This window comes from Tinamus guttatus, unplaced genomic scaffold, assembly GCF_059628265.1.
Source record: "Tinamus guttatus ecotype Peru unplaced genomic scaffold, ASM5962826v1 Tinamus_guttatus_pri_ptg000404l, whole genome shotgun sequence".
Taxonomy (NCBI): domain Eukaryota; kingdom Metazoa; phylum Chordata; class Aves; order Tinamiformes; family Tinamidae; genus Tinamus; species Tinamus guttatus.
Window position 1 is genome coordinate 583,796 of NW_028288938.1, and position 27,868 is coordinate 611,663.

Genomic DNA, 27,868 nt, shown 5'->3' on the forward strand with positions numbered 1-27,868 from the left:
TGTTGGCAAGAGTCACTTCATAAAATTATTAATCTTGATGAAAGATCCTGGATTGAGGTGTAGTGCTTATCAAGAGACAGGTTTACCTGTGTTATTGGGATAGCAGTTGTGATTGTGACCATTTTACCTACTTTGATCATATCAGTGAGTACCTGTGTCCAGATAATTTTTGCCACAGCTACTAAATCTGTGGTGCCAAATCTAAGGTGGGGAAAGGATTGAGGAAATCAGGCAGCAAGACTGAGAAGGCAAACAAGAATCTGACCCTAATTGCATAACTTTGCAGGGATCTTCTGGATTTGGTTGGGATCTGCTTGGCTTGCTGTGTTTATATGCTCCTTAGAAAGGAAGTGGTTAAGAACTGCATGTTTTACTCCTTTGAAGACTCCCCCCACCTTCCCTACTAAGTGGCAATAAGGCAATTCTCTGGCAGATTGCTCTATGATGCATCAGAGGAAGCGGCATATACTAGGCTTTGTGGGTTTGGAAAAATAGGCTGACTGCCTTCTTCCTAGTACTGTAATCTCAAAACTACAGTAAATTCTTCTAAGCTCTGCTTTGCATCCTTTCATGCTTTATTTGTGTGAATATCCGTGCATCTTTCTATGCACTGCTGCCAGCAGTTTTATGTATGCCAATGCAAACACCAACTTGAGCTTGGATTCTTCTCCAAGCATCTGAGAGAGCAGATATCCCAAATAGATATTAAACTGCATTCCTTTCCTGTTAATATTTTTAAAGTCTAAATCTTCATCTGGAATTTATCTGCTTTAAAAGCCTCCAACCTATAGTGCACATTGCAGCATGCATCTTGTTCACAGGTGCTGTCTGGTCATTATACCGTGACTTGGGAACCAAGAATTTCAAGATGGGAGTTGTGCATGAGGCAAGGGAGGGTTTTCTTCAGTCCATGTTATACAGCCTTCGTTACCTGAGCGGTGACTAAACAAGCTACTTCAGAATTACTACCACTTTCCCAGAGGTGTGTAGTATTTTTTAGGTCCTGACAGACCTGTGCTGGAAAATGGTTTCTCTGTTTGCTGGGTTTGCACTAATTGAGTTGTGGTAATGGGCAGATCTCTGTCAATGAAAGCCTCTCTGCATGGCCTGAGCACCTGTGTTTGCAGCACTCTAGCAGACTCTGGCTAGAAAGATGTAAACAGTTTCCTGGGCCAGAGGATCTAGTTTTGAGAAAAACATACTTTAGCACTGCTAGGACCTGCCTTCGCTAGTTACCTTGGCAGTTCCAGGATATTCCTAGAAGGGGATATATTGAAGCACAATTAGCTTGTCATATGCCAACATAGTTTCCCTGGCCATCTGTAGACTGGACTGAGAGGATTACTTGGAGGCAGATAGTGTTGTATTTGAGGATATATGTGCAGCACAGCTGTAATTCCAACCATAGTTGCCTCTGGTGCCAAGCAAAGTGCTCTTCATTCTTCTAGAACTAAGTGATAAGTGTTTGGGTTGAGTAGATGGGTGTGGGGATATGAACTCTTAGGATTTGCTGTTGTTGTAGGCTTCTACAAATCAATGTATTTCACAGACAGTTTTCTTTCAGGCTTAAAAGTATGAGTCTGATGTCTGAATTTACTTGGATTAACTTTTGTTTCTGTCTCTTTTTGCTTTGGGCTGCCATCGTTCTATGAATGTATCCCTAAAAAATCTTAGAGCTTCTGTTCCACAGCAAACCTGCATTGTCACAACTTCTGAAACAGTACTTTGTAGGAGGTGGAAGGTAGAGTAACCACAAATCTTAAGAATTCCTTCTCCCAGGCTATTCATCCTGGAAAATGCTTCTTGAATACAAGCTATAAACTGAATATCTTAGAAAGCTGTGTCCCTGTACATGGAAGTGAAGGTCAGTAGTTCTGGATGACAAACAGTTGTATTTTTGACCATATTTGGCATGGGAGGAGAACTGTATCTTAGTGCTGTATCTGAACACTGAAATTGAGTGAAGTATAAGATTACTGTGGAAAACTTCTGTTACTCTTTATGTTGATGCAGCAGGACCTCCTCCTACTCCTAGCTTGAAAATAACAGCTTATGAACAATAGAATTTTCTTAAAGTTGGGAATTTCAGTGGAAAAAACAAACAAACAAAAAACAACAACAACAACAACAAAAAAAAAAAAACACTAGCACTTCCTCTTTGGGATGAAGATCTAGCAAGAAAAATGTATGTGACCTAACAGCTTTAGAATTATGTATATACAAGATATTCATGAATCTCTGCAACTGGTTTTGTCATATGTCAGTTGAAGCATGAAGATATTACCTAAAAAGAGTGCTATTGGAGGAAACTGTGGTACGGGGAGAAAAGAATCATCCAGGAAAGATCCCTCATTTTGGGGGAGGGACAAGGAAGAGAATTTATTTTGTGTATACAGAAACAGGCTGAGTTTATATGAGCAGCTAATGGTTAAATCTGCCAATTAAATATGACATACTGTTACAATTGAAACAATCTTATTTTGTTAATTCTTGATGGTGCCCTGTGATATCTAGTAAAAATTGAATCCCCCAAACATATATTGTTATGTTCTGCCGCATGCTGTAATCCAGGGTCAGCTGCTATGCACAAAGTGTGTTTTGTAAAGTGTTTGCTGTCTTGGATATTTCTTCTGAATCTGCAACTGCTTCCGAAGTAATTTGACTAAAACCACCTCTGATCTCTTGAGTTAAGATATAGTCAGAGGTATACTGTATGCAGTTGACACAAACATTCTCAATGTTATAAGTTCAGTTACAGGGGGAACAAATTATTTGGAAATAAGGTGGTCCACTTTCTAATCTATATCATTGCCCTTGTTGTACATCAGGAGCATGTTTTTGTTTTTCTCAAACTCTTTAGAAATATCATTCAGAATAAATGTGCACTATTTGAGTTATATTCATGACTTGTGTGCATTTTTTTGCAGTTCATCCCTTTCCCGCCTGAAATCAGATGTAGGATATTCATAAAGTGCTTCACAGGCATGTAACTCCAACTTTGTGCAAGTTTGGTGGCTATGTGATGAATGTGCTGTGTGGCCAATGACTGAAGAAAGTGGCATTTCTGAAGTTGCATGCTTTTTCTCAGAAATCCTTGCCCATTTGTGGGCAGCAGGGGAGGGGAACAGGAACTGTCGCCTGAACTGTGTTTTCCCATCAAATAATGAACGATCTTGAAACAAAGAGACCAGGCACGAAGAACTCAGTGTTTGAGGGTTTATGGGTTAAATATTTTAATGTATTCAAATTCCATTCTATTCCATATCTGCAAAAGGAATTGGGTTTGAAATGCAGCGAATATTCTTCAGTACTAACTTTTCCCAGGAAGGGTCTTAAGTAAAACTCTTAACTATTCTGGTCCTTCTTATCTGAGTCATTCCTCCTTGGTCTGTATTCTTTCTACTAATCTTTACTGCTTTGATGTGAAGTGCCACCTATGAGGTGAGAAACATTCTCCGTAATATGGTTTCAGGAAAATCAATAGCATATCTGCTTAATTAAGTTGTCCTGGAAAGCACTTTGCCAATAGATGGAGTCAGGGCATCCATGGGAATAGTATGCAAAAGCAAAGCTCAGCCTCTGCAGGCTCCACTGACATTGAGTTGACCTGGAAGCCACAAAGGGAGGGCTTTGTCAGGACTTCAGCCTTCCTCACTTCAGTCTTGCCACCAACTGCCAAGCTGGACAACCTTTACTGTACTTCAAACTCCTAGCAGCCATTTTCCATACTGAGTGCCTTTTATGGGTTTCTGTCCTGTTTCTTTCCCCTTCCACCCTCATCCCAGTCACCTCTCTGTAACGCCTGTGGTTATTCCTTTCCTATCCAGTTACTCCTTTACAGCGAAGTCAGCTAATAATCTCCAGTACCTCTCCTCCAAAGGCTGGTTCTACTGTTTCTTTTCCAGATGAACTCCATTCCCCTCGTGGTGTTCAATGCTTGGGGATTTACAGGAGCCTTGTAGCAACTTGCATGGTTCAGTACTGTAATTTTAGCACATTTCTTTTGTTACTGTATTTATAAAACCATTATAACCTCATGACCTATTGCCTGATGTAAAACTGATCATTTTTTTCCCTGCTGTATACATCACTACCAATGGTGAATTTATTCTGCTCTTACATTGCCCAGTCACTTGATAGTGGAAGGATCACCTGTCATTCCTCATCACCCTGACTAACTTGATATTCCTCCAGCAAATTTTTGCCACATGCTCCCCTTTTCAAGGTAGTGTTGAACAGTACGGATGCCCAGCACAGCTCTGAAATTCCACTGCTGACCTCTCTCTAGTGTGAAAATGAAAAGTTTATTCCATATCCTTCAATTTCTGCCTTTTAATCGATCTTCCATCACTACACGGGGGTATCCCTCTGATCCCATGGCATCTTAGATTATTTAAGAGATTTTTTTTTTGATAAGAATCCTACTTTAGGTTCATTTCAAGTCCCTTTGGACATCCACCAAACAATTCTCCATTGTCCACAGGCTATTGACATGTTTCAAATGATTAAGTGGTTGGATAAGGCAGTGCTTTTCCTTGTAAAAGTAATATTAATGGACATAACATGCAGAAAGTTTTTGCTGGAACACTTCATCACTTGAGGTGAGCTGTCAGCTGAGCATTGCAAACTGTTTCTTGCAATGTTAACTTTTCATCGTGTAGGGGTTCCCCCAATACATTCAGTCCATCTGGCCTATTTATGTTGTATGGGACCTGTGTCTGTTGCTCAGTGTCCTGAGCAACAGTGTCCTGTCCCTTTGTCCTTTTTCTTTGCCCTGTAGAGAAATTAATCAAAGCATAAGAGTGTTTGTTTTTTTGTTTGGTCCTGTCCTTCCCAAATACCTACTATGTTTGGTTTATTTCTGCATTTCTACCATTTTGTTCAAGGGCTTTGTCACAACACTGTCTGAAGCCCTCTAGAGAGCTAAGTGAAGCTAGCAGACTCTTTTCACTGGTGTTACATGTGTGACCCAGGGGCTGGAGAACTTGCACGCATTGGGGGAAGGGCACTTACCTCTGTTGAAATGTCCTTTTTGTTGGCTGCTGTGCCATGACATACAGACCTCCATCCTTGCTGTTTGCTAACTTACGGCATCTAAACCGGTAATACAGCCAGGTATTGTGCCTTCATTTAAAAAAAAAAAAAAAAAAAAGAAAAGAAAATTTGCAACAGAGCTGGAGAAACACCTTCCTTTTACCTTTCACAGGCAGCAACTCTTTATCTCATCTACTCAATATGAAGCTTTTTTGAATATAGGTGCAAGAGTGTTCCTGTTTATTTTTTATTATTGTACTGCTAGTCTATATCCCCTGCCAAAAATTCGTTACCACTATTCAGCAATTTCCCCTTTGACTTATGACTTCACCAATGAGTTTTTGGCTATCACTAGAGCCTGGCTTACAGCCTTTCACATCCTGGATGCTCTACTGGCTACTCTGAGGTGGCAAACACCAGACTGCAAACTCCAACACTCCAGAGCACTTGGCCGGTAGGGAGCGGTATTTTATTAAAAACCACAAAAATGCAAAGCAACTCTCACCACTGCAAGTCTAGGCAATTTCCGCTTCTTTGGCCCCGCCCCTCGCTGCGCTCTCATTGGCCTCGCGAGATGTCGGTCCTTGGCGGTTCCTGTTTCGGCCACCTTAACTTGTTGACGGCGCCCACGCCAGTCTCGATTCTGCCGGTCTGTGATTGGGAATTCCTGCAATTGTTTGTGATGGCGATTGGCCCGTTGCTGATTCGCTCCGCCCTGTCCCGGCGTGTGTCCACTGCCCGGGCCTCAGATGTTTTGATTGGCCTAGAGGGCTTAACCCGTGCCTTCGGATTGGCCATTCCGGGCTGCGTGCGGGAGCAGCAGGGTACGGTGCGCGTGGGTCTCAGAGAGGAGTCAGTGGCGGAGCGGTGATACGGGGTGCCTGGCCGGAGGATGGTCCCTGCTGTGGGGCTGCCGCTGCTGAGCCCGCCCTGCCCTGACGTGAGTGCCGCCGCGGTGTGGCTAGGGGGAGCGGCCGCGGGAGGGCTGCACCGTGAGGGCACCAGGACCGGGACAAAAGGGGCGCCGTGGGAGACTGCCCCTCCCCCTGGCGCGGACCGTTGCCTTGGCGAGGTGAGCACCGACGGGCGCGCGCTGCCGTCGCCACGGCGACGGGCCGAGCCCCGCGCGGATCTCGCGTCCGAGGCCGTTCTCCTTCGCTGCGGCGCGGGGAGAGGTGTCCCCGAGAGACGGCTGGTGGAGCCGCGCCGCGCCGGGGGCTTTTGTCCGCCCGTGCCTGCGGGGCTGCTGCTCGCCGCCTCTTGAGTGCGTCTGTCGCTTCGGGAGAGTCTTGTCTTCATCGCCCCGCGGCTGGACTGCTCCGTGTGGGCTTCCCCAGCTCGTGCCGTGTGGCTGCGGCCTCGAGGTGGCGAGATGGGTGTGGGCGCATAGAGGTCAAGGCAGCTGGTGGAGTTTGTGGCCGATGAAACTAGTGGAGTCAGGGAGTCCTTAGGCGCAGTTTGGAGAGCCGTTTATGGAGATGGTGAGGAGTTGGCACGGTTCCCCAGCTGCAATATTTTCTTGGCGAGTAGAGTGTGCTGTGCATCACCTCTGCACTTTTGGTACTCTGCTGCAAGAGCTCGAGCTGGAAACTGCTTGGCCTCGTATATTGTGCAAAAGTCCCCCTTTTTATTGCTATTTTATTTGATGTCTGGCAACTAACTCAGCCTTATTTAACTAACTAACAGATCTGTTGGGTATGTTTTCAGAACAGTTTCCTGAGGAAAAGTGGCCTACAGTCATGCTCAGCTACTCAATAATTTTAGTTTAAATGAAATTCCCTAGTGATGGAGGTCTTAAGTAGACAGAAAATCCTTGTTTCATGAAATCAACACCTGACAAATGTAGAGAGATGCATCTTTTTTTTTGCCTGTACTCACAGTACAGGAGTACAGATACTCATAGTACAGGTAGGATGCCTAGACTTAAGCTTGTTGTTCAGTTGTTGTGACAGCACAGGTGTACTGAGGGGTACCACTGCATACATGTGGCTTGAATACAGCCTATTTGCCTGGGAAAGGTTATAGCGAAGAAGGATAATAAGGTGAAAAAGAGGGGAAGAGTGATTAACATGACTGTAATTTTGCTTTTTTGTATATATATACAGGAGCCGTTTTAGTTATGTGATGTGAATGAATGGATGAATGGTAGGTAGAGTGTGTGCATATACCTATATGTGTAGCATCTGACCACTTTTGTTTCTAATAATTTCATAATGCGTCTAGTAATTCTTCGCCTTCCAAACAGCTAGTATACCCTTCTCTAGCTGTAAAGACTGTTTGCATTTAATATTTTCAGTGATCTTATAACTTAGTTATAAGTGTTAGTGCCAGTGTTCCTCATTTCTGTTGTGTTTGTGGCTTCTTTATTCAAGTAACTTGGGAACACATTTTCCTAGTCTAAAAGATACCAATCATAATGTGAGGTGTGTGAGCATTCAGGAAAGTCAAATGAAAACATTTCAGATTGAGGAGTTGAGCAGCATGACTTCCTTTGTTTCAAAATGCAATAAAACAATTCAAGATTGCAAGCCCCTAAGTAAGAAGTAGTGTACAGTGGCATGCTTGCATGATGCTAGCCTTAAGTGGCTGGTTAAGATAAAATTCCAGCTTTTATGTATGTATGAAGTATACTCTGTTTTGAATTTAAGCTGTCAGGTTCTGAGTGAAGTTAAAAGTGGTTCTGATGTGGGCACAGGATTGTCAATTTGCGTGTAAGCTAACCAAGTTTTTTTTCTGTATGAGGAACTAGAGGATTCATTTTTTTTCTTTCTTCTTTTTTTCCTTTTTTTTTTAATAAATTATTTAGTTTTGCAGCCATGACATATGATGCAGCAGCCATGCCATTTGCCATTGTGATCCACATAGCAGACTATTAAAAATATTCGGTGTTTTCTCTAACAAATTTCTTCATTTTCTAATTGGCTGAATTTGTCAGATTAACTGTCTAAGAGGAAGACTATAAAATGAGATCGATTTCATCTGAAAGTATATCTCAGGCTGGTACTCTGTTGCCAAATTGAGCTCTTTGTGGCCAGTCTGTGGTGAGGCAGGAATGATCAGAGTGGGGATCTCTTAATGTTTTTCTTATTTCTTGCGTCCTGAAAGTCACTGGTGTGGAGTGCCATGCCGTTAGAAGATCTTCAAAAGCTTCTAACACCATAAGAGTCAATGTGTCATTATGGGAAGAGGGAAGCTTAACTGTAGTAAGTTTTGTTTCTTCCAGTATGTGAGGGTTAAAGCAAGAGTGTGTGGGCCATTTGGGCTGTCTGCTTGCATCTGTGTTTAACTAGTTTTGACATCTTCCTGGGATATGGTCTCATAAGCATTAAGCTGCAACTAGGAGTCTTGTACCAACAAAAACATTTCAGTGTATTTGTTTAGGAGAAGGGAGAGAGTTACTTTCCTTTGTTATCTTTTTGCAGAGTCAATTTTTAGCTGTTGTGTGTGCTTGTGCCAGGACAGGGGCAGTGGAGAGAGGGAGTCAGTGGCAAAGGCTGTGTATTTCAGCATTACTTTGGAGTAGGTAGGATGGTTGGAAAGGGAAAACTTCTTACAGAGTTTCCTGTCATTGCTGTAGAGGCAACTTGGAAAGATTTAAATACTCAAAAGTATTTCTCTGAATAAAGATGTGAATGCAAGCTACTAAGTAGACAGTAGAATCTTCTTTAATGGTGGTCTTGTACAATTTTGAAAGAACAGCTTACTGCATTTGTCTGAGGATATAGGAGGGTATGATAAGCCATCTTCCTGCTTTGGAAAGAAGCTCTAATAACCTCTTGAATTCCTCTCAAATTTTGTGGTTCTGTGAATTCTGTAAACTGTTCATAAGCTCTCAGTGAGCATCAAGAGGAAGGAGTGGAGAAAGAAGGCTTTCCATGCCAAATGTTAGAATAGTTGTGCTAAACTAGCCGTCTAATTTATCTTAGTAACATTGCAGTGTAACTCATTGACCCTTTTAGGATCCAGATTCTGATTAAGATAATTATTAGAAGCATATAAGCAAGAAGGATTTATTTTGTAATACACCAGATTTTAGCTAATAGCTGTCTTATAAAATTTTATATGGCTTGCTTCATGATCTTAACCTACTTCAGAATCTAAGGAATTCTTAGAAGACTGTGTAAGACTAAAAAATGTCATCTGTAAAGCTGTAGTTAGTACTTGCCAGTAAGTTCACTTCTCTGTGATTACTCCCTTTAATTAAAACTGAAACAGTTGAATTTTTTTAAGGTGTGATACAAATGCTGTGTGAATTTCTATTTGATAAGGTATTTTCCTGTATTCAGTTAGCATGCATGTGCTCTATACTTTCTAGTTTTAGTTTTCTTTGTCAGCAATATTAACTAGATGCTGCAGCTCTGCTTTTGACCCTCTACCATTAGTGTGTGTAACATATGTGCACACTTTCATTTCTTGTTCTTCACAGCTCAAGTTCAAAATTTCTTCTGTTGGGGACAGCTGTAGGGTGCTTGGCTTGTGTGGGTGTTGGGAATTGGAAACTTTCAGTAACTCTTTCCTTCATTTAAATGAAAGTGCCAGGGGACGGGTTGTGGTGTCTTTTATTGCAGGGGACACGTTGAATTTTTGACTAAAAGGGATACTGAGTCTCAACATCTGGTGATTTGAATTAAGTAATGCCTTTACCTAAAGCAATAGTATCTATAAAGGTCATGTTTTATCTTGCTGTGCTTGGTAAATTTAGAGTGTGCCACTTGTAAATTGTATTGAAAGGGTTTATAATTAATCTTACTCCCCTAGTTTTTGGTGCTTGGGTTTTTGTTATTGTTGTTTTGTTTAATTTGGGGCAGATGTGGGAAGACCGTATGTTTCTTAGTTTGGAAAAAGTTCAAGCAGAGCTATCCTTTGCTAAGAAATACAGTGGAGATTTCCCACTTTTCATTTCACTTTAAAAGATGGTGCTGCCAAGTGGATTTCATGTGACTGTAGGAAAATGACTTCTAACAGCTATAAAGGAGGAAAAAAGTAGAGGTAAGTCATTTGTCATTTTAAATTTATCAAATATTTTCCTAATGAAATAAAGCTTGCAGAATCGTGATATCAATTTTCATGTTACTCCTGTCCCTTTCTTTCACTCATTCATTTCAAACATCTGTGAAGCAATAACTTGAAAATCTGTTTTGGTTTCTTTCTCTTTTCAGTGCTAAATTTCTGCAGTAGTCTTGTTTTGCTTCTGCTGTGAGCATGAGCTGTAAAGAAGTAAATACATATTTCTGTATGTCAGTTCTCCCAAGCTAAATGACTAATGCAGAAGAACTAATGAATCTAAGTTTCCTATGCATCTGCATCAATTGGTCCCATTTCCTGATGACTAACATCTATTGATTAGGTTTTATACTTCTTTTTTTTTTCTTTGAAATGTGGTTAAGAAAGTGTCTACTTTACCTGGCCATCTATCCTCAGATGTCTTTAATTCAAACTTCTCCCTTTTCTCTAACTAAAATAGTTTGCAACTTTATCCCTGCCAGTAATGTTATCTGAATGTTTGACAGATGAATTTGAATATTTTCAGTCCTTTATTCCTGGAACTGAAGGGCTTGTCCACTGGATCCGCTCGGTCTGGAAAAAAACATGGAGATTGTTGAAAGAGAATTAGTCCCCCTCCCTTTGCAATATCCTAGGAACATTTCTTGACTGACTAGTTGGAATGAAAAGATTTCAAAGATTTTTTGTTTGTTTGTTTAAGTGCATTATGACTGTAACATGACTGTAACAGTGAAAGCACATCTTGGGAATAATCTACTCTCATTTTTTTTTTTTGTCAAGAATATGACAGTATGATGCTTGAACAGGTGTTTTGGAAGTGCTTTCATATAGGTGCTGTATTGCACCATGTCAATCCTGAAAGCTGAAGGGAAGTTCCAATGACTTCTAAGGACAGGATACTTAGAATCATATGTCTAAGAGCAGAGTTTTTACATTAAAACTAAAATACTGTTTTAAAATGTCTTCTGCCTTGGCTATGTTCCCCCTTCTGATTATTGGTGCCTTTAGCTTCATTAAGATTCAAAGGAAAAGTCATCACTCCAAAAGTTGCAACCATATCTCAGTATAGATTTTATTCTGGGCATTATAAAGGAGTTTTACAATGAAGTTCAGTACAGTACTGCTTCCTGTATCATGATCCCATTGTAAGCTCTTAGTTTGTGCCAACTTTCTCAAACCGGTGCCTATAAAATGCTCGAGAACTTTAGCATGTAGGTTTTTTTGCTTAGTGAAGCATTCCAAACGATGAGTTAAAAAACAAGTAAAAAAAGTATAAACTTTCTGGAGACTGTTGCACATTTCAGTTTTAGGATATTCTGCAGTTTCAAGGTCTTCAAGAGAGTTGCAAATTATTTTGACAGATATCCATGTCTGTTGAATAAATACCAGAATAATTTAATATCTCAAAACCTTATGCAGTTTTGTACACAGAATACGTGAAGATCATTTGCAGTTGTACAACAGAAGAGAGCTCAAGTTAAAGGCAAGAAAATGGAACAAAGAATACTGTTTTGCCAATATAAATAATATTTTGAGTTTAGATTGATCACCAGACCCTGAGACAAGTACTGATACTTGAATTGAAAGGTGACTCAAAGATGGGGTCACATCAGAAAACAGAAATAGACTGGCAGATACTGAAGCTTAACTTGAACATTCATTCAATCAGTCTTGAGTGTTTCATATCCAACTTTCTTATGGAAAGTTTCCTCAGTTGTTAAAGGAACCAGGATGGTTATTTTTAAATCAGAGACCATGAGAATGTATATTTTTCAGCAAAAGGGAATTCTTTGTTCTTTAGGCAACATGCTGCCAGCAGGCTCACCATTTGGTAAATTGTACTGAAGTGGGAATGCATTCAGTCTCAACTACTGCATAGGCACTACTGCAGGAAACCTAATCCACATAGAAAATGAAGACCCTCTGTATAAGAAAGTTGCCAGCACTCTATTGTTGTATCTACTTTCCCATCAAAGCAGAGTTATTTTCCTTCATGAAGGAGAGGGTTGTTCTATCTTCATTTTGAAAATAATTTTCTATTTTGAAGTATACTGTGGGTCACTTACACAAGGATGTAAGTACTGTCTTTCAAATTAGAGCCATTCCTCATACTTTCCCAGTTTCTTCATGAAATTGTTATGTAGTTATTTTTGTACTTTATGAAGTACATAAAGAACACTAGGAAAATGAGAATTTTCCGGGTCATTTCTTTCTGAATGTCTGAAGAAAACAGTGCCAGTGTTTTTTAACAGCTCCTGTATTTTGATATGAAATAACAGAAAAAAATCCTTAGGGTGATAGCTCTGGTCTTCATAATTCTATCTTGTATGCTAATTATATAATTACAGGTCTTTGTTTTCAGATGAAGAATAAAAGCTATTATAAAATAGCATTTCAATTTTAATGTATAAAATAATCAAATCCTTTTAGACACTACCTCATAATATTCTCATAGGCAAGCTGAAGAAGTATGGACTAGATGAGCGGACAGCGAGATGGCTTGAAAACTGAATAGCAGAGCTCAGAGGGTTGTGATCAGTGGCACAAAATCTGATTGGAGGTCGGAGCTTGTGTCGTAGCCTAGGAGTCACTCGTACCTTGGGTCCAGTATACTGATGCTGCTCAATTTGTTCATCAGTGACTTGAGTGAAGGGACAGAGTGTACCCTCAACAAGTTTGCTGATGATACTAAACCCACAGAAGTGTCTGATATCCCCAGAGGTATTTGACAGTGCTGCTATTCAGAGAGACTGGAGAGTGTTGAACTTCATGAGGTTCCTCTCTGCACAAAAGACAAGAGCAGAGTCCTGTACCTAGGGAGGATTAACCCGATGCACCAGTACAGGCTAAGGGCTCACCTGCTGGAAAGCAGCTCTGCAGAGAAGAACCTGGGAATCCTGAGGAAGAGCAAATTGTTCATGAGTCAACAATGTGTCCCTGTGGCCTTGGAGGCCAGTAGTATCTTGGGGTGCTGTGACCGCAAGGTGAATGGGAGAGGGTTGGATACCTGTGGACAGAGACACGCCAAGGTCCATAAGGAGTCAAGCAGAATAGGTTTAATAAAGGATTTGCACTACAGGCTGATCAGGAGGACCTGGCAGCTGTAAGGAGGAGTTGCTGATGGGAGGCTGCTGGAGTTATGGGTGAGACGCACAGGATGGATGAATGGGCATCAACTCATTGTTCATGAGGGCCACTTAAATCTACCAGACCTATTTCCTTATCTCAGCTGTAGTTATTGCCCGGAAAGCAGCCAGAAGTTGTTGACAAAATGGAAGATGCCTGGCCCGGGTGGGAATTTGGTCAGCGTGTAACTGGGTCTGCTACTAACATGCACTGTGTCTGCTACCCTGTGCTCTGCCTGTCACTGACTCCTTGCCGTTTCCTACACAGTAGTCTTAACGGGTAACTTGTCTAGGCAAATAGGTTGCCTACATGCCAATCATGGTGGGATTGGTTTCTAAATTAATTTTCTATGATTATTTTGTTAGGTGAACAAAAAGAATATATGTGGTTCAAGAGAGAATAAAGAAAAGGTAGTAGATAGACAAGGTGCTCTGAGATAAAATACTGTGGTTAAAAGCTTTAAGCCTCCTGTTGAAACTAGTTTTGTTTTAAAACATGTAAGGAAGACTGGGAAACAGCTCCAACAGTCGTTCAAATGAGTGAACAGGACATTACCTTGCAGAAAAAAAAATCCCAAAACAATAATGTTTAAATAGTTTAAATAGTAAAAGTAAAAATGACTCAAATATTTATGACTTGGATTTGGTCTTAGCTGTAACTTGTGACTATTAAGACTGTTAAGACTGTAGCAATGCAGCTGAACGCTTATTCTTGCTGAAGTGTTTTAAGAGAAAAAAGACATATGTGAACTCTTGGCAGTCCTTACAGACTGAGTAGCTGCAAGTTAAGAAGAAATTATTTCTATTTCATATTAAGAATGGAGGTTTGGTGTCCTTTTTTTGTGTTTGGTTGTTTGTGTGGGTTTAGTTTGTTTGCAGGAGTTGAGAGGCAGTTAAAGAAGATAGATGGGGAGAATGATTTCATTAAAAATGAATATTAAGTTTGGAAATGCTTCCTAAAGAGCTGCTGAAAAAATGTGCTGCAAAGTGCTTATCCATTTATTTCCTGTATTAATCTAAGTTCTTCTTAAAAAAAACGAAGTGCTGGATCTTCAGGCATGTTTTTTGAAGAACAAATTTCTTAAAATTAGTTGTTGAATAATATCTGCAAAGTAGCTGGCAAAAGACTTAAATATTTTGTTTCAAAATTTTCCACTTAAATTTTCTTCAGAACTACAGAAGAGATTTAAATTACTTTTAACTCTTTGAAAGGCAAACAAAAAATCTTTTCATTTCTGAAAGACAAAATCATTTCTGTGGGTGATGCTTCCTTTAAATAAATAAATAAAACAGTTGACCATGTAAAAGCTATAAACTATGTAAAGCTTGAATAAAACCTGGTACTAAGTAAATATAAATGTTGAATTGTTTTCCTTTAATCTGGATGAAGAATTTGAAATTTGTCTCATCAGCTCTGACTGAAGAGGGCATTCAGATGAGTCGAGCAACCGTATTTCATGAGTGAAATTAAAATGTATTTCTACTTGAACTTACAAAACAAGTACATGTCTTCTGCCTTAGTGCATTAGTAAATGACTTTCTCCTTGATGAAGTATTATTCTAAATGGAATAAGGAAAGAAAAATCCACCATCAAAACTCTGGTGATTCAGCAGCTCCTAGGAAGAAATTAAGACAGTATAAACATTACTCATCTACTCTCAGAAGCCTCTAGGCAACTTTTTACATATTCCCTTCCTAGTGTTGCCAGCTCTAACTGTTTTGAGATTTATCAAGTAAAATGCAAACTGTTTGTTTTGTTTTTGTTTTTTTTTGTTTTGTCCTCACCAAATAAAAATGTGAAAAAAATGAAGTTCACTGTCTTTCTTAGATTACATTCTTGAAATAAAAACTTGAGTTGCATGTGGTGTCATGCTTAATATCCATAACTTTCTTGTTAATTGGATAATGTGCACAGATGTCTGTGTGTGGTTTTTGTTGTTGTTGTTTGTTGTTTCTCTCTTCCCTCCTGCAAAAAAAATAGTTTACAACTCTGGGGGACACTGGTTAAGTTGTGTGAATATTTCGCCTTAGTGTTTTTTCCATGCTTCCTGCACCCTGTTTCTTCACTCTGGAATGGGCCATAAGCTCTAGCAGAAGTGCAGCAGATCAAGTCTGAAGGTAGAGGCTGACTATAGACTCTCTGGGGTAGCATCTGCTTGTCTCTGCTTGTGCAGGGAGTGACATCATTGTGGAGAGCCTTAGTGACTTCAGTGGTTTTTTTGGGTTTTTTTTGTTTGTTTTGTTTTTTTTAAAGGCCCTGTCCTTATAGACAAAAGCCAAATTATGCAACAAATGCCATGTGCTAAAAATTGAGAAGACTGCAGAAGTTAATTCCTTTCTCAATTTTCTTCAGGTTCTCTTCTCTGAAACCATGCCAGAGATGAGGGAAAATGAGACCCCCACTAAGAAGCAGCACCGGTGAGTTTTTACAGCGAAAGAAAATTCACTGACACATTGAAATGTGTCAACCAGCCTATTTTGTAGTTCTGAAGCCTGTGATATACTGCCTTAAAGTTTCTAGTTAAAGATTTGGCAAGAAGAGCTATTAAAAAGAAATTCTGAGAGCTGACCTGAGTTGATTTCGAAGTGTAGGAATTATGGCTGCAAAGCCACCTCTATTCCTTCTCCTCTCCATGCTGAACTATTTGTCAGTCTAAGACATGTCTATCTTGGCAACCTAACAAATGTGATTCTTTGATTATTACAGAGACTGATCTCTGTGAGACTGTATCTCAGTCTGGGTTAGAGTGCAGCTTCTGTTATTGGGGAGACTCCCTGTAGATATCATTTTTGTTTGTTTGTTTTGTTTTTATTTTGTTTTTGTTTTGCTTTGCTTTACTATACTTCCCAGGAGTATTTGACTTATGTATGTGCAGTACATTTGATTTGTATATGTAGAGTAGGCATATGGGATTTATCATCTTCCAGTAAAGCAACTGGAGGCATCACAGCGTGATTATGACTTGGTTGCCATTGGTCCAGAAATCACAGATGAATATGTGAAAATAGAGTCAAGTCTGATAGTCTCAAAGTATATTTAGACCAAATTTAGAGTCAGTAAAGAAAAACTGCTGAGGACTGGTAATTATGATTTATTAAGCAAAGGAAGCATGTTTAATACGGCAGGTATGATTTTTGGTTAACGTATCTGGAAGAATCAGTTTGTATGGTAATCTTGTCAACTGTTTCAGTGATCCAGGGAATGTAAAAGTAACCTTTCAAAGAAAGGATTACCTGTCCTGCTGCTCAGAAAGGAGATGCTTTTTTGTTGTTGTGTTTTTTTTTTTTTTTTGTATTTTCTCTTCTTGTTTATGTTGTGTTGGTATTAAAGGCGTTACTGAACATTGTTTTTTGCTTAGTTGTATTATTATACATAAGAAAAAACAATTTCTCACTTGAGTAATATTCAAATAGAATATTAGGCTGTGCATTATTTTGTTGGAATTGATTTATTCTGAAAACTAATGTATTTTTGTTGTTTTTTTTGTTCCTTAGAAACTGTTTAATGCTAGTGTCTAATACAAGTTCTCATGAGTATTACTTATGTGTTCTTAGTCACAGAGCAGAATATAAGATTTAATTTTTTTAACTGTAAATGAGTATATAATAATAATACAAAAGATAATCTGTGTACACGTTTTTTGTTCTTTCACGTAACTGTTTTCCTTTTATGTTTCATAGAAAGAAAAACCGAGAGACACATAATGCAGGTAGGAACATTATCTTTTGTTGTTTGGGATGGAAACAAGAGTAGATGTTGTAGTAATCTCAAATGACAGACTACTGAAAAAGAAACTGTTCAAGTTAAATTCATGCACCCTTCGTGAAGGAACATGGTAGATGTAGAGTATTGTTTGCCCAGGCTGGCCTGTGCAACATGAAAAACAAGGCAATAGCCAAAGCAATGCATGATATGTTGATCTGAATCTTCACAGAACCATGGCAGAACTTTATGCAGGCTCTTTGGAGAAAAAGGCGTCTTATAGTTTTGCTTGCATAGAAGACCAAAGCACCTCAGTCAGCAATTACAAAAAAAAAAAAAAAAAAAAAGGCTATAGAAGCCATTTGAAAGAAGCTGGTTATAGTGGAAGAATTAGAATACTAGGTGATTAAAAACATTCTGGAAAGTTTTCCAAACTTGCACGGAATTGTTTATTTAGGTGCTGTGAACAGGTTAATGTATAGTCCTCTAGTGACATGATTAATCATTTTCAGACCCACTCCAAAAGAGGTAATTCGCTGGAAATACTGTTCATTAAAAAATTTCTTTACTCTCAGTCATAATTGCAAAACAATTACAGCAATTGAACATAAAAAAAAAAACATACTCTTTATCTTGAGCTTCAACTATATTCTGTATTAGCTGTTCCATCAGTGTAAATTTAAAATGGAGATTGAAACTTTACAGAATCTAAACTTTTTCTTTTGGTGCTAACTTAACACCTTAGCTCAACTTAACTCTTAATGCTAAGGAGCATTAGTTAAGAGATACAGGTTTCATTCCCAAATCTGCAACTCATTCTTTACATAATCTTATTGTATTTGCTTTCTGTATGTGTAAAATAAATATAATCTTTATTTGTCTTTTGAAAAGAATTTAGTAAACCTCAGCTGAAAATCATTGTAAAGCCTGAATTTTCAGTTGTAGTAACTGAAGTAGCTGTAGTAACTTTTCCACCAAGGGGTCCTGAACGCCCCTCCTTTTTAAGCAGATGTTAATTCCATTGAGTATTAATCTGATAACAGGATTTTTTTTCCTCTCTAATTACTAAGGATTTTGTTAGCACATAAAATAATGTACTTATGAGCACTTAGATTGGTGCTGGTTATGCTGCTGTTGTGTACTATTGTGCTGTCTCGCCTAGCCAGATGACACAGTACATGTTAACTTTTGCTTAGTGGAGAGACATCGAAAGAAGAAGATAAATGCTGGAATAAACAGAATTGGAGAACTCATTCCCTGTTCTCCAGCACTTAAGCAGGTAAGTATCCTTTCAGATGTACATAGAAACTTCTTGTAAAATGCTTGCGTGTGTTTTTCACAGAAGTGTAATTGCCCAAAGAAGGGCAGTGAAGCTGCTGAAGGGGCTGGAGCACAAACTTTAGATATTAGGAAAAATTTTTACACAGAAGGAGTGGTGAAGCATTGGAACAGGCTGACCAGCGAAGTGGTGGAGTCACTGTCCCTGGTAGTGTTGAAGAAATGTGTAGATGAGGCACCTAGGGACATGGTTTAGGAGGTGTGGTGTTGAAGAGCTTACGGTTGGACTCGATGATCTTGAACGTCTTTTCCAGCCATAATAATTCTGTGATTCTCTGATTCTGATTGCTTTGTTACTTGCCTCATGCAAACTGGCAAAACTCTCACTGCTCAAAAATCCTGGTTGTTAACAGTATTACAAAAATTATTTGCAGTAGAATTGCTTACTGGAAATGCAGAGCCACATTGAACTTAGCTGCACACATGTTAAGCTGCGTATCTGAAGGTGCTCCGTATCGCTGCTGAAGAATGAAAGAGTTATCAGTTGGACGTGGATTTTCTACTTGGTTCATGTGTGCATGAACCTCGGTCTAATATAAGATAGACAAATTTGCCTATAATGACCTAATCATCTTTTTGATGTCTGTGCGTTTGATTCGCAATCTCCTAAAATCCACGTTAAGAGTGTCTGTATGTTAGTAACAACAGAAGATAAAACCTATCCAGGCTACCCAGAAGTAGATTGGATCTTGCCAATGTGTTGCCAGTTAGATTTTCCAGCTCCTGTTTGCCAGGTTGTTTTCTATGGACGCTGTTGAATATAGTCTGTATGATGCTTGAGAGGTGAAACCTACGAGTCAAGTAATATCATTTTTCAGGTAATTTTCCTAAACCCTTCTTTGCCCTCTTCTGATAGATGATCACTTTATGTCATGTAAATATAATAGCACCCATCCTTATTTTTGTAGAGCCCTTTGTATAATGGGAGGAAAGCAATTCAGCCTTGTAATAATAAGGGCAGTAGGAGCAAGCAAGACAGTGTGCTTGTGAAAGATGATACAAGTGTTTGAGGCTGATGCCTTGAAGCTGGCTTTTTTGGTCTTTAGAATGGTCTACAGCAGAGATTGGTCTGTCGATAGCAGTTTCTAGAGAATAGCAGAACAAGAAAGAAATGAGGAAACAAGAAGTTTAGCAAATATAGTGTTATAAAGAGAATATAGTGGGGATTACAATATATTTTCTCTTCTTAAATTATCAAGTAGATTAGTTTAAAAATCATTTATACATCTGTCTGGATAACTCTTCAACATTGGTTTCTTTTCAATTTGCAAATTCATTTGCAAAGCAATGTCCTGGAAGATTCATGTGATCATGGAATCACAGAAGAGTTTTGAAGGGGCCTGTGGAGATCATCTGGTCCAACTCTCCTGCTTAAGCAAGGTCAGCTAGAGCAGCCTGCCCAGGTACCATGTCCAGTAAGGATGTGATGCATAGGTTTATTGTGATGTATGTTTATTAGTGAACAAGAATATTAGAATGTTGAGCAGTCAGTGATGCTTGCTGTTTGGATTCCATGGCTTAGCATCTCGTTTTTGGTATCAAAAAGTGGTAGCTTCTTCATTGAACGCGTCATTTTATAAAAATTCATGGCATTTAACATCAGCATCTCTTATGAAACTTGAGGTTCATTTAAAAAGCAACATTTGTAGAATTGTTCGGATCAGCACAGTCTCATCAGGTGTGTGAATGACAGATTTTTCTCCTAATTTTTTATATGCTTGCTTTTAAAGAGCAAGAACATGATCCTGGATCAGGCCTTTAAGTATATAACAGAAATGAAAAGACAGAATGATGAACTTCTGTTAAATGGAGGAAACAGCGAGCAGGGTAAGTAAATGCTACAACTGGAAGTTCTACAATTTGTGTCATTTACTTTCACTATGCTTGTGTAAGTATTGATCAATAAAAAAAGTCAGGGGCTCTTATTTTCCCTGGATCAACAAACCTGAGAAATCCCAAAGCATTATACACATAGAGAGAAAATATAGCTGCTTAGGATAACCTGAAAATAAGAAACTAAAGAAAAGCCCAGGTGGATATTCTTGCTCATAACAATGAGGTGCTGAAGCAACCATGTTGTGATATACAGTAAGTACTTGCATGTAATAGAACATTATTTGTAGACTCCACCCTGACTTATTCTGCTTGACTAGCTGAGTACCTGCTGTCAAAAGCTGCAATGACCAGAATAACTTCTGATAAATTTGTTACGTGTTTTTGAGTGAGGGGTATTCCTTCATGCATAGAGCTGTTTTTCCTGTCATGTACTTAAATGTGATAATAGCATATTTTAAAAAATACATCATAATACATCATATCAGATCTTACTGAACAGATGTATGAAAATGAAACAGTGGAGGAATGACAGAAATGAACTCGGAGATAACTGTCATTTATGACTTTTCTTTCTCCCTACAGAATGAAATTCTAAACAGTTCATTTTTATTTTTTCCTACACTTGCTTTGAAAAAGCTAGGTGACTTTTTTTTTCACTGTTTTGTTAGGTGAGCTATCTCCAAGTACATTGCCTGCTCTTGTGGCTTTACATGCATGTTTTTGTATTTAATTTGCACATCATTTTTTATATATGTAATGAAAAATATCCTAGAAAGCCATAAGATTACCAGTTAAATAAAAACAGTTTTAGTTCTTCCAAAGGTTTGTCCTTCCTTTGGTCATTTAAAAAAAAAAAAAAAAAAAAAGCATTCACAGTGTCCTCTGATTTATTCCTGAGATACATATATATGTGTCTGTGTGTGTGTGTGTGTGTGTGTATGTATGTGTTACTGGTGGTTCATTTCCTCTCCTGCTCAGCAGAGAGTTTTATCAAGAGTGTTCATTTACATTTAGGCCTTAAGCATTTGAAGAGAATGTACATTTTTAACAATTTATCTTTATTCTACATAGCACTTACTCTCCAAATTATATGAAACGTTACCTAGTATTCAAACTGGTACTGATGTAATGGAATGCTCTCACTGTTTTGTAGCTGAAGAGATAAAAAAGCTACGGAAACAGCTGGATGACCTCCAGAAGGAAAATGGGAGATATATTGAACTGCTGAAAGCAAATGATATTTGTCTGTATGATGATCCTACAATCCACTGGAAAGGGAATATCAAAAATGCAAAGGTCTCAGTTGTTATTCCCACTGATCAGGTTCAGAAGAACATCATTGTCTATTCAAATGGGAGTCAGCCCAACGGAAATAACCAGGGAGCATCTGTCCAGGGAATAACATTTAATGTTGGTCATAATTTACAAAAGCAAACAGCCAATGTTGTTCCAGTGCAGAGAACTTGCAGCCTAGTGACTCCTGTGACAATTTCTGGTATTTATCCCACAGAAAACAAGCCATGGTCTCAAACTACAGTTTCTCCACTGTCATTCGCTCAGACAGTTCTAGCAGGGAACCTCCTTGAGCTTTCCACAGCAGAGAATGAACGAAGAGTGCTCACTACTGCTCCTACCAGCTCACAAAACATTTCTTGCTCTGGAATAGAGCAACGACTACAGTGTTCTTCAAGTAATACACCACAGAGTGTTCAGAATTTCCCCAGAAGTAAAAATTATCAGGAAGGCACTAAATTAACAAAAAAAAAGGTCCCACAGGCTGTCAGCGTTCCTCTTAGTGCCTCCACTGAAGCCTTTCAAGTTCAATGGGTGAATAAGACCTGCTTAAAAACACACAATTGTAGAAACGAACTGCCAGTAAGTGGTGTAATTTCAACCACTGATGTAGGTTGTATGCCATCTGTGAGATTATCTACAGAAGATGATTTGCCTTCTGCAGCTGTCCTCAAAAATACAGCCTTAGTCAGTAGTGCCGCGACTTCTGCAATAGAAGGAATTAGGGCTGTAACGGCAGTAAGCACTCTGCCTTCCAGTCCCCTAGAGAATTGCTGGTCTTTTTCAGCTTCTTCTGGTCTTGTCCCTTCAGACTTGAAAAACATGAGTAGCCTTACACGGATGCCTTTAGCTGGAAACACCCAGACCACATGGACAACTTTGCAGTTGGCAGGAAATACTGTTCAGCCACTAAGCCAAACATCATCTAGTATAATGACGGCACTATTAAATGAACCACTTAACAGTACTGGTGCTGTATCTTCTGCTCACAGCAGGCCTTTGACTACAAGCATCAGTTTGAGTACTTCTCTGCCTGGAGAAGGGCAAGCAGCTGAACAAATTGTTGTTACTTTGCCCTCATGCCCATCCTTACCTATGCAGCCATTAATCAGTCAGACCCAAGTTAAAAATCAGGCTGCAGGAAATATCCTTCCATTGAATTCAGCTATGCAGGTGATTCAGATGGCTCATCCTGTTGGGTCAGCTGTTAAAGGAGCAGCAGCTAACCAGAATGTCATAATTCTCCAGCCTCCAACCACCACTCCGTGCCCTCCAGTTGTGAGAGCAGAAGTTCCTAGCCAAAATGTTAGTCAGCAGATTGTAATTATACAAGCTGCTAATCAGAATCCTCTTCCCCTCCTCTCTGCACAGTCTTCTACTTCTGTAAGAATTCCCACAAATGGGCCTACTCCAAGCACAAACTCTAGCAGTTCTGTACAAAATGTCCCTCTTCCACAGACTTTTGGAGGGAAACACCTTGTCCACATATTACCAAGGCCCTCATCTCTGCCATCTTCTAGCTCTACACAAACGTTTTCAGTTACAATGTCAAATCAACAACATCCTCAGACTATCTCATTAAATGGGCAGCTGTTTGCATTGCAGCCAGTGATATCTTCAGCTGGAGCTTCGAATCAAGCCCCTATGCAAATTATTCAACCCACCACCAGTGAAGATCCAAATACCAATGTTGCCCTCAATACATTTGGTGCTTTAGCTAATCTCAATCAAAGTATTTCACAAATGGCTGGACAAAGCTGTTTACATCTCTCTCTCAGTCACCCTACCAATCCAACAACTGACAATAACCAGTTAGCTACAGTTAACTGTGTGTCATCACCAACTTGTGTGGCAACTTCAGTACCTTCAGAAGGCTCTACATTGACTAGTGCATCTAATCTAATAAATGCTTCCCCCCAAAAGGCTGCTGCTCCTTTGCCATCTACTGCAAAATCAAAAAGAACAAACAAGAAGGCCAGTACAAAAAAGCACATAGCAGTCGGTGGTAAAGTGTCTTGTCCAGTAGTTCCTTCCAAAGATGTAGGAAAGGTTGATTGTGCTACTGCAGAAACTGTGGTCAAGTCTTCAAATGTGGAAGGGTTGCTTGAAAACACACCTGCAGTATCCCAAACTTCACCTACATCACAGGCAAGCAGGGTGGTAGCATCAAGTCATGTAAGCATTTCTGACTATCATTCCAAAGAGATTGTGAGCTCTGAACAGACAGTGAGATCCTGCTCTGAACCAGGGCTTAGTTCAGCAGAGATACCCAGCTCCTCACCGCTTGAGTTAGCAATGTCAGAACAGTTAGTGCTGATCTCTCCAACTGCCAAAGATGCTGCTCTTCAGCAAGCACACAGCTCTCCAAACAATCCACCACCTGATTCTGTCTTGCCGGAGTCTTCCAAACCCTGTGAAACCTCCAGCATCTTAACATCCTCTCTTACTGAAGCACACGTGACAAATTCTCAGGTTGCTGGGACATCAGTAGCACAAAGCAACACAACAGATCATAGTTGTGAGACAGGGACAATTTCAGAGTCCTGCAGCATTGATCAAGATTCTTCAATTGTATTGCAAGACACAGACTTGTTAGAGGGACAAGGTTTTACCAAAATGCTCTCTGATTTCACAAAAGAAAGAACCACTGTGGAAAAAAACTCTTCTTTTTCAGTTCAGGAGGGTCATTCTAATTTTCCTACAGAAAACTCTAAGTCGGCAGATGCAAATGTTAATCCTCAGAAGCAGGAACTCTTGCTAATGAACACAGAAAGTGATACTCTTTCCCAACATCATACTTGCATTTCTGATCAGGAGGTAGTTAGTGCTTCCCTTATTGCTAGCAGACAGGCAGACTCGCCAATGTCAACTAGCTCTGGGAGCAGTCGAGGATTCTCTGTTGCATCTATGCTGCCAGATACCACTAGAGATGTTGTTAGCAGTACATCAACAAATACTTCTAATAGCTACACTTTTTCAGAACAAACTGACATTGTAGCTCTTGCAGCAAGAGCTATTTTTGACCAGGAAAACCTTGAGAAAGGTGGAGGAGCAATACAAGTTAACATGAGGGTTGCTGTCTCTAAAGGAACTGATGTTGCACCCTTGGAGAAAGAGCCTTATAAGCTGCAAGCAGTGAAAGATAGCAATACAGGACAGCTAGAAATCACACCAAACAAATTCAGTGCTCAGGATATAGTACAAAAAAGTATTGATAGACAAGCTGAAAAAACAAGCTGTTCGGTAGGAGCTGTGACAACATCAAACACTTTGCAGATTACAGCATCCCAATCACCAAGCATAACCAGTTTAAGTGTAAATAATCTAATACAGCAGAGACACGTTGTCCATCCCCTGGTGAGTTGCTCAAGTTTATCCCAGCCTTCAGAGCCAGCAAGTGTTTCTGCCACTGTGTGTCTCTCTAGTCCATCTAATTCCTACATAAATCAGTCTCCAGGACCAGCTATGATGAATGAGTATGCTCAGGAACAACTGATTACTATTAGGGCAAACACCATTCACACTCCCCAGCTGCAGGAATCACACTTAAAGCAGCAAGGTCACGAAGGTCGCAAAGACTCTGCCAAGCGGGCTGTTCAGGATGACCTTCTTCTCTCTACAGCAAAAAGGCAAAAGCAGTGCCAGACAATACCTATAAGGCTTGAAGGGATGACATTGACAAACCGAACATCTGAGGGTATTGCTGATCAAACACAAATGATAGTCAGCCAGCTTCCTCCTAATTCATCCAATTCAGTGCCATCAGTGAGCAATCAAGGGCATACTGATGGCCTTAATAGATTATTCCCATCAAACAGTAACTTTGTATCACCAGCTTTGAGACAAACAGAAGTTCAGTGTAGTTCTCAACTTTCAATTTCAGAGCAGCAAGGCCAGACAGGGCAGCACTTGCAGCCTATTCAACATGTTCCTGCTCAAGGCATGTCTCATCTTCATAGTACTCATCTGTACTTAAAACAACAACAGGCTGGACAGTTAAGAGAGAGGCACCACTTGTATCAGCTGCAGCATCATGTCACTCATGGGGAAAACTCAGTGCACTCTCAACCCCACAGTGTCCACCAACAGCGAACAATACAACAGGAGGTACAAATGCAAAAGAAACGAAATCTTGTCCAGGGAAGTCAAGCCACACAACTTTCTTTACAGCAAAAACATCATGGAAGTGATCAAACACGTCAAAAAAGTGGCCAGCCTCATCCTCACCACCAACAAATGCAGCAGCAGATGCAGCAGCACTTTGGAGCTTCCCAGCCTGAAAAGAACTGTGAAAATCCAGGAACAAGCAGAAATCATCACAACCTCCCTCAGAGCCATATAAATCAGGATATTATGCATCAACAGCAACAAGATGTCAGCAACAGACAGCAAGGTTCAGCTTCCGAACATGTGTCAGGGCATAATCAGATACAGAGACTCATGACCTCAAGGGGATTAGAGCAACAAATGGTGTCCCAGGCAAGTATCGTAACCAGACCATCAGATATGACATGCACCCCACACAGGCAGGAAAGAAATCGAGTTTCTAGTTACTCTGCTGAGGCACTCATTGGGAAGACATCTAATTCAGAACAGAGAACAGGATTATCTCTTCAAGGCCCTAGAGTTCCTGACCAGCTTGAAATGAGAAGCTACCTTGATGTTTCTAGAAATAAAGGAATAGCCATTCATAACATACAGGGCCGTATATCTGTTGATCATACAGTTGGCTCAGATGTGCAGCGGCTTTCTGATTGTCAGACATTTAAGTCAGCCGGACCTAGCCAACAGCCAACAGGCAGTTTTGATGTACAGGCCTCAAGAAACAGTGAAATTGGTCATTCTGTGTCGTCCCTAAGGGGCATGCAATCACAAGCATTTCGAATTAGTCAAAATCCTGGCCCTCCCATAGAAAGACAGAAGAGATTACCCTATCCACCCATTCAGGGTATTCCAACAGCAAATTCTCTTCCACCAAGAGAAAATGAAAATACATGCCAACAAAGTTTTGTGCAGAATTTACTAGCCCCTCACATTGGAGATCAAGTAAGTGGAAGCCAAAGATCAATCCCAGAACATCAAAGGAATACTCAGCGTGGTGCCTCCTCCACAATTGAATATAACTGCCCCACTGCACGAGAAAGTGTCCACATCCGAAGAGACAGCGAAGGTCAGAACAGGGAAAGCTGTGACATGTCTATCGGTGCAATTAACACAAGGAACAGTGCTTTAAATATTCCTTTTTCAAGTTCTTCTTCCTCAGGAGATATTCAGGGTCGAAATACAAGTCCAAACATTTCTGTACAGAAGTCCAATCCCATGAGAATGACAGACAGTCATGGAACAAAGAGTCACATGAATACGCCAGTTTCTAGCCACATTCATGGAGTGGTGCGGCCCACTCACCCCCACTCTGCAGTTTCTCATGGAAATGCTGAACAAGGACAGCTTTCTGTTCGTCAGCCAAATTCTTCAGTTACGCAGAGGTCGAGACATCCTCTGCAAGATAATGGAGGCTCTAAAATCCGTCAGCCTGAAAGGAATCGATCTGGAAATCAAAGACATGGAAATGTTTTTGACCCAAGTCTTCCTCATCTTCCCCTGTCTACCAGCAGCAGTATGATACTTGGACGCCAGCAGTCTGCAATAGAAAAAAGAGGAAGCATTGTCCGTTTTATGTCCGATGGTCCACAAGTGTCTAATGATAATGCTACTCCCGACCAACATGCTCTCTCTCAGAATTTTGGATTCCCTTTTATTCCAGAGGGTAGCATGAATCCCCCGATAAATGCTAATACGTCTTTCATTCCAGCAGTTACTCAGCCTAATGCCACTCGAACACCAGCTCTCATCCCAGTAGATCCTCAAAATACACTGCCGTCCTTCTATCCTCCTTACTCCCCTGCACATCCTACTCTTTCCAATGACATCTCTATCCCTTATTTTCCCAATCAAATGTTTCCTAATCCGAACACTGATAAGCCAAGTAGTGGAAGTTTAAACAATCGCTTTGGATCCATCTTGTCTCCTCCCAGGCCTGTTGGTTTTGCACAGCCAAGTTTTCCATTGCTTCCAGATATGCCACCAATGCACATGACCAATACGTCACACTTATCCAACTTTAATTTGACATCTCTGTTTCCAGAGATAGCTACAGCTCTTCCTCCGGATGGTTCGGCAGTGTCACCTTTGCTTTCAATTGCAAACACATCTGTGTCTGATTCTTCCAAGCAGTCTTCAAACCGACCTGCCCACAATATAAGCCATATTCTAGGTCATGATTGCAGTTCAGCTGTATGAAAGCTAATAGACTGACTTTTAGTCTGATGAATTGTTTATGTATTCAAGAAAAAAAAAAAGTGGATCTTATTGGCATCCCTGGAGAGACCATTCATAGCATCACTGTTTATTTGCCTAAATAAGTATGTATGTGGATACTTCTGTATTTATATACACACACTGTATTCCCATCCACCTTACTAACTTCAAAGCACTAGTGCCTATAGCATTGCTCACTCACTAGTAAATGGTAAG

At 40.0% G+C, this 27,868-nt stretch overlaps 1 protein-coding gene across 1 annotated transcript; it reads left to right on the plus strand.

Annotated features, from left to right (window-relative positions):
• Positions 1-5,891: 5,891 nt before the first annotated feature.
• Positions 5,892-27,715, plus strand: USF3 (upstream transcription factor family member 3). Its single transcript, XM_010215398.2, has 6 exons — positions 5,892-5,974; positions 15,518-15,582; positions 16,846-16,874; positions 18,064-18,146; positions 19,936-20,032; positions 21,195-27,715. Exons 1-6 carry the CDS (start codon positions 5,927-5,929, stop codon positions 27,632-27,634), a joined length of 6,762 nt encoding a protein of 2,253 aa, XP_010213700.2. The 5' UTR covers positions 5,892-5,926; the 3' UTR covers positions 27,635-27,715.
• Positions 27,716-27,868: the final 153 nt, after the last annotated feature.